General features: G+C 41.4%; 1 protein-coding gene across 4 annotated transcripts in view; it reads left to right on the top strand.

Annotated features, from left to right (window-relative positions):
- The window catches only part of FBLN5 (fibulin 5), a 76,354-nt gene that overhangs the window by 12,400 nt on the left and 51,352 nt on the right, over positions 1–12,602 (top strand). For 3 of the 4 annotated variants that reach the window (XR_006165161.1, XM_042791065.1, XM_042791064.1), the window contains 3 exons: positions 2,029–2,083; positions 4,504–4,555; positions 5,709–5,951. Coding sequence is in view for 3 of the 4 variants with exons in the window: in XM_042791064.1 (XP_042646998.1) it covers positions 2,029–2,083; positions 4,504–4,555; positions 5,709–5,951 (350 nt within the window). In the remaining variant the exon portion in view is untranslated. Of the gene's footprint in view, positions 1–468; positions 519–2,028; positions 2,084–4,503; positions 4,556–5,708; positions 5,952–12,602 lie in introns of those variants that run through there. The other variant, XM_042791066.1, reaches the window with a different exon arrangement.

Here is a 12,602-nt window from a genome sequence, read left to right as displayed (position 1 = left end):
ATCAGAGGTGGGGAAAGACGATCTGTCTGTTATTAAAGCTGCACTGTCTCTAACGAGTTCCTTCTTGATCGGTGCTTATACCCTGTGCTTTAGGAACCCCAGCATCTGTGGGAGTGCTGAATTGCCGCAGCAAACGATCCCTCTGGCTACAGTGATTGATTTGAAGCTAATTAGTTATTACTCCACAAGTTAATTACTAGTTTAAAATATTTTGCCTGCTGGGCAAGCTACTGTGACCAGCTGCCTATAGTGTTGATAGGTTGTGCTGCATGCCTGTTAATAATTCTGGAGGGGATTTGAGATCTAAAGCAACGAGCAAATTGAGATGGTGATTGCAGGCAGAACATGTCTGAGGCAGTAAGGTCACCCTCCCACCAAGAAGAAAGAATATGTCATCTTGTAGCAACAGAAACTGAAGACTGGCTAGAAATGTATGAGCTTTGCCTGACCAGTTTTATAGACGATTTTCGTTAGCATGCACCACTCTGCAGTAATGTAGAGTGTAACCCAATTGCTAGGTAAGTTAACATTCAGCTATAACCTGCCGTATTTCCTTCTAGTGCTGTTCTTGCTGTATGCAAAGTGAGTATGCAGTCTTTATACCAGTGCATGCTTTAAAATCTCTTCAGAAAGATTTGAGGAGTCAGTAAATGCAGTGCAAGCCTAAATGGATAACACTGTACTTTGAATGCTTTGCATCTGACTCTAAGGAAACGTCTGTGCAGAATTTGCCTTTCCTTGTCACTCAGAAGCTGCCAACAAGCACGATCTGTCTTTGCAGCACTATGAACGACCATTTTAGGGTTTATGTTTACTTTTCAGAGCTTGTGCATGTCTCCTCATTTAAAACAAATTTGTTAAATGTGTCCGGCACTGTTGGTGTGTGGTTTTGTCTGATGCATTTGTAGGTCTTGTTCAGCAGCCCAGTTTGCACTGGAAATCGGAGACAGCTCTAAGAGAAAGTTGGCAGCTTGCTTGGGTAGCAGAACTAAGGCTACCTAAAATATCCCGTGCTTCCTGTACTGGTTTTGTGGGAACATATTGTATGCAATTGCCATTCAGAACTAGAAGCCAACATAAGCAAGATGTGGGTCTAATTGTATTGAGAAGAAGTTTTATATAAGGCAGCAGCAAAACACTGAAATCCATAGTAAAAATAAAAAAATAATTTCTTACTGTCCTTTCCTGGTTTTCTGTCTGTTAGTAAATACTTGGGGGTGGGAGCTTAGCTGACCGGAATTTTTATGCTCCAGGTAAGGAGTTCCAAAACCAGCCATACAGCTCTGTCAGCGAGGGATCCTCTTCCTTCATTTGCAGTGAAGTGACCCAATAGGTCCCACTAGATGCTAAGACGATATAGGTGGGGAAGGCTCCATTGAAGATAGCAACTTCTAGTAGCTGATGACCTGGCACAGTGTGTCTACTTGCAGAGCAACGTATTACTCAAGATTGAGTAAAGGGACAGAATCTGGCCCTAAGAAAATGGATTAATCTCAAATATATTCTTCTGGGGATGAAATGCGGTTTAGCGGTTAGAGCAACTGGCTTGGATTCAGGACCTCCTGCATGACATGTCTGCAGCCCTGCCAATGCGTTGCACTGTGAGCTTAGGCAGGGCCTGTGCTCTGGTCTACCCGTCCGTAAAATGTGCATAATGTACAAGAAAAATGTTTATATTCTCAAAAGAAAGGTGTCAGAGAGGGGCAAAAAATGCTTTATTGAATATTGCACATTTGCTCATTGAACAGCTTCTGCATGGGGTGTCATAAAAAATAGATTAGTTAATAGACACGTACAGCCTGATTTTGATCCCAGTTGCATAAAACCACAGTAAAATTAGTGACTCTGAGAACTGAATATGGCCCACAGTTGTATTACTCCTTCTCCGGAGGCCAGATTCATGTTAGCAAAAACTCCGTGGGATACACTGCAGTATCACTAGAAATTAATTTGCCCATGTGTATTTAATTCTGTATTATGAGCGTGGACATCAGAAGGTTTTCAGCCTATTTTCTATGCATGTTACAGGATACTGACTGCTTTCACACTGGCCATCTGCCTTTCAAGCCCTGGAAAAGCACAGGTGAGAGGTGCATGCAGAGACTTATGTACTGTTTGTATTGAAGCGCTATATGGCATGAGATTTAACTGGCTAGCAGGTGAATCGGAAGCTCTGTGGTCTGGGGTTTACATGAAAAGGAAGCTGTGTGGTCTAAGGGTTTAGAGGGGAGAACTTGGAGCCAGCAGGCTTCTGGAGTTGAACATGGACTGAGCTTATTGACTCATCCTTGCCAGCTCAGCAAAATATCCCTGTAGAAACCTGGACCTCACTGAAAACCTGATTCTGCCTCTGAACTGAACGCTTCTGGAAAAGGAAATAAGAAAATCCATCCCACAAGAGAAGGGACATCTCAGTTCTGTGGTGGGCAACATCCACACTTGGAAAACTTACTCATATAACTAGGCATTTGCTGTGTATAGCAGGATCTTGTCTTAGAGTGTTTCATTTTGGACTGTGATCCTGAATGACTGTATCCTAGTTTTCATTTTAATTTATGCCCCAAACCATTTTTGTTCAAGAGGCAGGGCTTTTCAGGGTGGATTGAAGTAAAGCAGTCCAGTTCTTGAAATAGCAGAAACATTAGTTCTTTGTGTTCTTGGGCTCCATGTGGACTTTAAATTAGGAAAAGCAGTTCCCAAAGGCATGTTAAGTTTGGATTCCTAGTTGATAATCCAGATACACTCAGTGTCCAGAGTTGTGTTTCTAAATACCCTTGCCAAAAGTCTCTGACATTTAGTTGTTGTTGGTTTTTTTTTTTTCTATTACATTGAAAATTTCCTGCACATGGCATGCTTATTGATATTTTTGTGAACATTGGGAAATGCTTTTCATGCCCTGGAGATTTTTTGAGATGTCTTTGAGGGCTTGTTTTTATAATTTAAAAAATATTGTTTCCATTGCAATTTTTATAAAAACATCTTGTCCTGTAAATTGATTTTTGAAGTCCAAGCAAAAAGCAACTTGAAACCAAAATGATAGCAATGAATTCATTCTGAAGATACTGAAACTGGTCATTTTGACAATATTGGGATCTTTTCTAGAATAAAGTTCTAGAAAGTTGTTGAAACCAGTTCTACAGTAGTTTCTGTCCTTCTGAATCATCATTTACCATCCAGAGGAAAATAATTTTGTTAAAAACTATTTTAACTTTTCCTGCTAACCTAGGTGTAGGGTATGCACCACAGCACAGAAAAGAGAACAAAAGGTAGAGTAGATACATTCTTTAAAACTTAAGGCTGATTGTACATTCTCCCATCAGAATATCTTGGCTTTCCACAACATGATACCAAAACAGAATTCCTTCATACTTGTTTGATACTTCTAGCAGTGGTTTTGTGTATTCACAAGTACAAGTGGCAGGTGCAGTCCAAAAAGTGCCATGTGCCCGCAGTGGCCCACTTCCACTGACTTACACCTCTAGCCCCTTGCCTCCCATCTACAACTTACTCCTTTTCTAAACGTGAACCAAGTACTTTACTCTTCTACTGATTTCTTTCACAAAGTCAAAAAATAAGTGTATTTATCATCTAGCAATAACAAAAAAAAGAAGAATCTTGATCATACTCCGTCCCTCTGCCCTCTTGTTACTTCAGTGGTTCCTGTTTTCTGGATACCTCTTGTTTACATTCATTAGAATAACCTATTTACTGGTAGGATCCTGTGCTTGTGTCAACTGCTTGGCCCATTGCTAAATAGCTGGAGGCCTAGTCAAAAACTAGGGAGAGAAGGGAATTGTTTTAATGGGCTTTGACATGATCTTCACCAGGATTCTCACTGCTTTAGAAATGCTGAGGGTCACTGATGAGGTGCTGAAGACTCAAGGTTGCAGCCCTGATAAAGACCAGCACCACAGGGTAGGAAGGAACAAGGCTTCCAGTAACCTAGCATGCCTAGAACATGTGTCATCTAAAGATTTATCCTCTAAAAATCAAAAGGTTTGGTGTAAATAAAAAGCCTGACTTTGTTAAGCTTGTTATGTTTTAACTGTGGCTTCATTTCAGTCAGATGGCTAACACGTCGAGACCTATATACTGAATGGTCTAACTGTGGAGTGTTAGAGCCTGTTAGAGAGGTTAGCTAGTACCTTTTAACCAAACCTCCCCGTTCTGGCAAAAACAAGACCCCAAATCAGAAGAATGTAACTTCTGTGTTAACAACTGGTATGGACCCCATCACCCATTATGTGTTAGTTACCCTGGGGAGAGGAACAGCCTGACACTATCACCACCTGAGGGAACTAACTACCTCTGAGTTCAGGGGCTGGCGCATGTGCTGAGGCCTCAGGTTCACGCATTGCTGACTGTCCTTTGGGAAAGGGACTTTATTTTGGTGTACTGTATGGTGCTGAACAATTGTACTAAGCATAATAATCCAAATGAGCATTTGACTCTGCAACTCTCTCATTTCACAGTCACTGAGTGTCCTTTGTTTTCTCATTTTAGCAACAATGCACTAATGGGTTTGACCTGGACCGTGCCTCTGGGCAGTGCTTAGGTAGGACTTTAATTAAATCAATACATTTAAATTGGGATTCAGAAATCCTGACTTTGTTGAGTTAACATTGTGCTCCTGTTAGTATGTTTTAGTTGAAAAATTCTTGCTGTGTGACAAATACGTGTGTTTGCGTATATGTATACACAAAAATACAGATGTATATATATACAAATATGTGTATGTGTGTTGACATAGCACAAGCATATACCAGTCTTTGGCACTGTTGAGATACTAACTGACTGTCCTTGCTTCTCAAATAGCAGTGATGCATTTTGATGGGAGCTCGGTCTAGTTGCCAAATAACAAAGGTTGTTCACCCTCCTCCTCTTTCTCCTCCAAACTCAGTATTTACCGTCTGTGTTGCCAGCCTCCACCTGGAGGCTCAGCTAAAGGCTACCACTGCTCAGCACTGAAACTCCAAGTAAATTGTTGAGGCAATGTAGGGAAACAAGCACTTTGCCCTATTGCATCTTTTTATCAGTGGCGTTCAGTCTCCAGGGCAGCATCTTGCGTGTGCATTAAAGTTACTCAAATGATAAGCAAAAAAACAGCTTGCCCTGTCTCAGCAGCCTACTGCTTCTGTGCCCCAAGAACCGGGCAAATGCTCAGTTTGGCTGAACCATTTGTATCTTTCTAAATTTAATTCAGCAATGATCTCAAACAAAACAAGAAGGAGGCCTGAACTGTGTCCCCAGATCTGAACATCCCTCACTTTTTCTGTGGGAGGGAGCTAGGAACTTCCAAATCACGATCCAAGTTTCACAGCTGGGCAAACCAAACCACCAGTGTTTGAAATCCTGATCTTCATGTTGTGGTTTGGACAGATCCTCTAGCAGGAACAGGCAGTAGTGTGCTATAGCCATGTGTAAATCAGTGTTTAAACCAAACATTTATGGAATAACAAAGCAGGCTTTCCCCACTCCCTCTACTCTCTAATAGTGAAGTAAAACAAGTAGAGCACAGGCTGTGTTGAATATATGAGATGTTTCCCGTTTTAGTATGACCTGACTTCAAAGTGAGGGACCATGAGGAAGGATTAGCTTTTCCATTCAAAGAAAGCATCAACTTTTTTAGCAAAGTCTTGCGAAAAACATGTTTGGAAAGGTCCCGTTAAGAAGCAATCACTCATTTAACTTTTGCAATTTCCTTCCAGATATTGATGAATGTCGGACTATTCCTGAGGCCTGCAGAGGAGATATGGTGTGTGTCAACCAGAATGGTGGCTATTTATGCGTACCCCGAACAAACCCAGTGTATCGATCACCATATCTGAATCCTTATTCAAATATTTATCCACCGCCCCCAGCACCAGGCCCCGTTCCTAACTACCCTACCGTTACAAGACCTCTGATCTGCCGATTTGGTTACCAGTTGGATGAAAACAATCAGTGTGCTGGTAAGTAGTAGAAATCTTTCTTCTGTATTTTTACTTATATTAAAACTTGTCTGACATTGCAAAAACAATTGTCCTGCAATTGTTCTTTAATTACTGAATCACTTGAGCCCAGTATTTTGAAGTTCAGCTGCATTTGTTTTAAAGGATGTGAGTCGTATGTTTCATATTGTCATTATTCAATGCAAGTGAAGATATGATTTAGTCCTATTATTTAATCAGGAAGCCCATTTTTATGAGAGAAGTCATGTTTTCATGAGATAAACAACCTGATGACAGGTGATTTGTCAGTGCATCAAAGGCATGCCTTTTATGCTTATGATTCTGTCCTTGAAGCGTTAGATGGGGACTAAGGAAACCGTGTTTCAGTTCTTGGCCATAGGTGACCTTGTTCAGATTTCAGGACCTCAGTCTTCCTCCTGTAAATGGTATAAGTAGGAGTTGTTTCCTCCCAGGCGTTGTGTTCTTCACTTAGACTATGAGCCCTTTGGAGCACATAAGTTTCTTACCTAGAGGGTGGTACATGATTGTTAGCACTAGCGTTGCGTCAACGGCTTCAGCTGAGACTGGAACTCCCTTGTTCAAGGCACTTGTGCAAACATGGGGAAGGAATTGCTGCCCCAGGAGAGCGCTGACGTTGTCTTAGCACCCTGATATTCCCCAGTCTCCAACACAAGAAACAGATAACTCTATGAAAAATTTATTGTGTTGGTAGTTTTTCTACTTTTGCATCTTTTGCTAGATTCTTATTCCACTTTTATCCTGTGTTTAACTTGGATATCAGCTGCTCGTGTGTTACTCAAATTCCAGGGAGATTTAGAGTATATCCCTTTGGTTCTCTTGCATTTGATAGTGTTTTGTTATGATGGAATGGAGAGAAAATTTCTGAAATAAACAAAAGTAAATTTCACTGGCCAAAATATTTATTTTGATGTCAAACTTAGAATCAAGAGATCGGGATCAAACTGATCACTGGTGGCTGCTCAGAGTAAATGCTGGAGATATAGCCCACAGGTCTACCACAGAGTTAATCTATAACCACTACTTATTTCTGTGTCTCAGTTGTCCTAATAAAGTGAGTTTTTTATCTGTTACTACATGTAGCTATTTATCTGAAGGTTTTTACCAAATTTTTTTTAGAAATAGGACTGGTCTTTGACAAGAAAAAAGCCCAAACCACAGAAGATAGGAGCTTTTAATAGAGAATTTTGCCTGTCTTTAGACTAAGGAACTGCATTTAACTCAGAATATTTATTGTCTAAATGCTGCTGTAGAACAACACAAGAGCTAAATCTGACTTGTCTTTTGGGCTGATTCTGCCCTATTGTCTGAAATTGCTGGCAAGACTTGGGTTCAGATGATGTATTTTGATTGCTTACCTAGTGAGGAAACGGGAGCTGTGAGAGTCCAGATTTAAATTCGGCTACTTTGAGGCACATTTTTCTGTATTTGAATCATTGCTCTCATTATGTTCCAAGGTGGGAAAAATATATTTTCTAACCAGTGCTAGTAGTATTACCTACTGGAACATTTTAAAACCTGTTTTTTAATGAGGAGTTTTGAAATCCTGGGATAACTGGTGAATTTGCTGTGAAAATAAGCATGTATACTGTCCAGTCCTTTGAAAATTGCAACTAGTCCTTCTCATCGTAGCAAATTGATCAACCTCAGTTAGTTTATCTACTGATTTGTAACTTTCCAGGAGTTTTTTCATTTTGCTAACTTTGATGTAGATGAATCAGGAAATGGAGCAGTTAGTAGAAAAGAAGTGCCAAAATCGAAGGGGAAATGAAACCCCTATATTTTACTGTGTCTGGCCTGCTGCATGCAAACCATACTAATCAAAACAGGTGGATTTGGAAACTTTTACAGTGGACCTTCCAGCCTGCGGGGAGGGCATATATGTTCCTATCCATGCTGGCAGAAATGTGAGGACTAATGCTTTCTTCAGCCAGGGCTGTTCACTTCTGTCTAACTTTCACATATGGGAATTTAATTGTGAGAGAAAGTTTGGCCAATAGAGACATGAACTAGACTAGATGGGAAAGGACAAACTGCCATTTGAGTGCCACAGTTAGCTGGGAATAGTTTTTGAAAGTCTACATCAGGTTTGAATTTTGGCAGATGATGGATCATATTTGTGTTAAAGGAAGAAAAAGAAAAATGAAAGAAAACAAGACCTGTCAGAGTGAAGGTGTCTCTGCTGGGGTTAGATTTCATTTTTCATGTAGTGAAATCATCTGGACGCATTCACTGTCTTGATGCAGTATTTATTTTTGTATCGGCGTGCCCGAGGATGGAAAGTGTGGACACCAAGGGAAGTGGTATGAGTACATGTCTCTCTGCAGTGGTGGTAGAAAGGCCTGATCCCCTGTTTCCAGGACTCCTGGTGCCATTAACAGGGTGATGAGCAGTTTCATGCTTGAAGGCCTTGGAGACAAGACACCAGAGAACCTTGACAGGGTCCTCAGTGGTGACCAAAATTTTACCCAGGTCATTCAAGGAAGTCTGAATCACATGAATTATGGCTCCATATTTTTATAAGCTAATTATAATCATTGCTTACGTTAATGGCATTTCAGTTGCTCTGTGCTTCTCTGCTTGTCAGCATTCAGCATGCTCCTAGGATATGAACCATGCCAAGGGTTAATTTTGTGGTGGAATAGTTGAAAAGAGTAAACTGGAAGCTATTTTGCTCAGTAGCCGAGCCACTATATAACTTGCAGGTTTGTTATGTTGGTGTTCTGGCACCACCTCCCAGCACCTTCTTTCCAAATAAAATTAGTCACAGGTATTTCCATTAGAGATGATGAGACTTTTTGTTATTGACTTCAGGGGAACCAGAGGTATTCCAATGCCAATGTTTCTGAGAAATTTCCAGTTTTTAACAGAGTACACATTTTTGTCTGGTCAGATATGGGGTTACAGGCCTGGGCCATATTTTCTATTGCTAGGCCAACAGAAATCTTTACTTTCTCTTTGAATTCCAGTCAAAACAGCTTATTAAATACAGGAACCTTCCCTGGGAGATTTGCAGCCTCAGCTTTGAAACACTGAGCTTGTTCAAGAGACTTCCAAAGTGAAACAAGACAAAAATTTGATCTGAAAGGTGTATGAGATTTAATAAGTGTTGGGTTTTTTTTTTGTTGTTTTGTTTGTTTGTTTGAGTTTTGTTGTTGTTGTTGTTGTTTTGTTGGGGTTTTTTGTTTGTTTTTGTTTTTTCCTTTATCCCCCTCTTTGCTATAGCTGTCAGAAATGTAGGAAAGCTGCGAGAGGGTCGCTCTGTCCCAGCCTGGCATCTGGCCTGCCTGTCAAGGCTCCCCGTTCCCTCGCTCTCAGAGGAATGTGCACCCCGGGTGGTTCAAATAACATTCCCCCTCACTGGGCTGATATATTCCACCACAGAAAAAAAAAAAAAAAAAAAAAAAAAGAAATATAAGCCATTCTTCTCCCTTTCAAGCTTTTTTGGCCTCTTCCTTTCTGGCCTGGATGGTCAAAGACAGGGGTTAGGTGTCCACATTCCTTCCCCATCCTGTTCACCACTCAGTCTTAACAAGACTCTTTTATCTCCCGATCTCATCTTTTGTGAAAACAAAACCTTTCCTGGCATAAGAGGCTCTGAAAGACACCTATCAGTGACCACTTTGCCCACTCCAGTGTCCTCTGTGTGGTGCAGAAGAAGCTGTAGGCATTTGTGGTGATAGACAGAGTAATATTTTAATGATAATTACTTTTTAAACCTTCTGTGGTTTTGATTCTTGATACATAGTATTTTTGCCCCTGGAGTTGTTGAATGCTTTATATCTTGTATGTATAAATGTACTGTGTTTTCAACAGCACGAAGTCTGTGTAAACTCATTCCAAAGCAGGTTAGGAATGATTTATAGCCACAATTAACGCTGGAATAAAAGACCACATACAGGAAAAAGTAAAGAACATCTAGCACAAGAGCGCTGCTTGAACTGTTTGTCTCCTAGCGCTATTTCTCTATAAATACAGAATGGTTAGTCATAATAATGACTTTTTGTTCAAGGAACTTGGTCAAGTAACTGTTGGCAAGATTAAGCTGGAGCGAGGGCCCATGTTCTTGCATTATACATTCGTAAGCTGAGAACTCTTTCCAATTTCCCTTCACTCCACCTTGCTGTTTCCTGATTTACAATGATCTTTAAAACATGCCTCAAACACAGATCCTTCTGGGCATTGTGGAAAGAAATGTAATGAGTGGGCTCTTACTTTTGCTTTCTTCCCCATTAACTCACATGCACAAAGTGAGGAGATGGTGGGGGTGGGGAGGCATCTAAGAGGGTTGAATGGAGGGATTGGAGAAAGTAGACCACAAAGACAGAAAAGTAGATCTTAGGAATGTATAAGCATAAGGCAAGACGAGTATGACCTAGAGACAGAAAGAAGGGAGGAGGCCAGAGGAGTGAGTGATAAAAATAAAAAAGGCTTCATCCTTATTTTTAAAACAAAAGCTAAAAGGAATAAGCATGAAAACAGAGGGAAGTTGAAAGATGCTCTTTCCAAGTAAAAGAGAATTGTTCTTCAAGGCCTCATCTGTGGAGTAGTCATTGCTTCGGCTTTCCTCATTTCTCAAAGACTGCCAGGACCTCCTACATTCCCCACCTACAGGTCCCCAGTCCTACATTTGTTGAGTGAAACTCCTTCCTTCAAAACATTACCTTTGTACAGATGGGTTTTAGATCATTGCCATTTATATTGCAAGCGTACCTAAACCCCACTTCCAAGCCTGCAATTGTACTGACTTGCCCTGTGTGCAACCTCATTAAGAACAGCCTAGGCCTACATGAGCTTTCAACTAAAATAAAGGAACAGATGTGTGTGTCTGGGAAGAGGGGAGGGAAATGAAGATACAGGGAACTGAAAGGAGGTGCTCAGGTCTTGCAGACAGGCCCATGGCTGTGCTGGGGATAGAGCCCAGAATTCCTTATCCAGTGGTTTATCCACTAAGCACAGCTGCCCCCTAACAGTGACTTTTCTAGTGACCTCTCTGGGCATATAGAAACAGGAGGAAGGAGGGAAATGCAGCAAGGAGATTATGCCCTGGAAGGGGTTATGTAAAGGAAAAACAAATGGAATCCACTCCTGCCATTGCCTTTTTTAACCCTATTTGGTTCAGCTCTGTGTCTTTCCCTTTTCCTCTTGGTCTGTGAGACAATCTCTTTTGCTATTCCAGAGGGCCAGTTCCCGAAGGCTATGCATGGTCCCTGTTAGGGTGTCACTGCCATTGTGTCCAAGTTAACTAGAAAAAAAATAGAAAGACTGAAAGGATATGTAATTGATGACAATGACTGATTAAATTAAGGACCATGATGTGTAGCCTTTATTCATAAGATAGTTTTCCATGGGGAAATATTAATTCAGACCTCATGCTGCCGTAGCAACAGAAAAGTTGCCTCTGAAATGTCTCAAGAAGAATCTATAGTTGGTGGCTAAGGCTTGGGTTGGAGGATTTTGCATTCAGTTCCTGACTTTACCGTAGAGAAATGTGCTGGGTATTTTGGGGCTTCAGATCATTCTACATAAACTCAAATCACAGAATCATAGAATACCAGGTTGGAAAGGACCTCAAAGATCATCTGGCAAAAGCCTTGTCTAAACAAGGTGGGCCAGCACCCTGTCCAGATGAATCTTGAAAGTGTCCAGTGTTGGGGAATCCACCGCTTCCCTGAGGAGACTGTGGCCGAGTGTTCTCATTGTGAAAAATTTTCCCCTTATGTCCAATTGGAATCTCCCCAGGAGTAACTTGTACCCATTACCCCTCATCTTCTCCATGTGACTCCTGGAAAAAAGGGAGTCTCCGTCTTCTTTGTAGACACCCTTTAAATAGTGGAACATGGTGATAAGGTCTCCCCTAAGCATTTTCTTTTCAAGGCTGAGCAAACCCAATTCTCTCAGCCTTTCCTCACACGGCAGGCTTCCCAGTCCCTTGGTCACCTTTGTGGCTCTCCTCTCGACCCTCTCCAGCCTGCCCACATCTTTTTTGTATAGCGGGAACCAAAACTGAACACAGTATTCCAGGCATGGCCTGACAAGCTCTGAGTGGGACGATGACTTCTTTATCTCTGCTGGTGATGACCATGTTGATGCAGCCCAGCATCCTGTTGGCTTTCTTTGCTGCTGCAGCACACTGTTCAGTCCTATGGAGCTGCTTGTCCACCAGGACCCCCAGGTCCCTTTCCACAGAGCTGCTCCCCAGACAGGTAGATCCCAGCCTGTGCTGCACTCCTGGATTATGTTTTCCTGGGTGTAAGACCTTACACTTGTCCCTGTTGAACTTCATAAGGTTCTTGTTAGCCCACTCTTCAAGCTATGAACAATGTGGAAAATAATTCATTTTCAGGATTGTACCAAGGATAATTTCACAAGTAGATGATAGGTGCTGAGATAACTCCCTGAAAAGTATCATGCAAAAATATGTAAGCAGGAGAAAAAATGCCCAGTTTAATAATACTGCAACAGTGAAGCTCAAAGTGAGACATGGGGAACTTATTTACTTCCCCAGTGTATTAAACTGGTTGGAAATCACTGGGCGATTTTCTCTATGTTTCTGCATAGATCAGAGGAGAGGAGAAGTCCCAGAACTTTGTCAGTATTTCCCATGCACTTCAGGAATACCTGTGCTACAAA

This window comes from Tyto alba, unplaced genomic scaffold (assembly GCF_018691265.1).
Source record: "Tyto alba isolate M040663 unplaced genomic scaffold, T.alba_DEE_v4.0 Super-Scaffold_18, whole genome shotgun sequence".
Taxonomy (NCBI): domain Eukaryota; kingdom Metazoa; phylum Chordata; class Aves; order Strigiformes; family Tytonidae; genus Tyto; species Tyto alba.
This window is presented reverse-complemented; position numbering and strand designations above follow the sequence as displayed.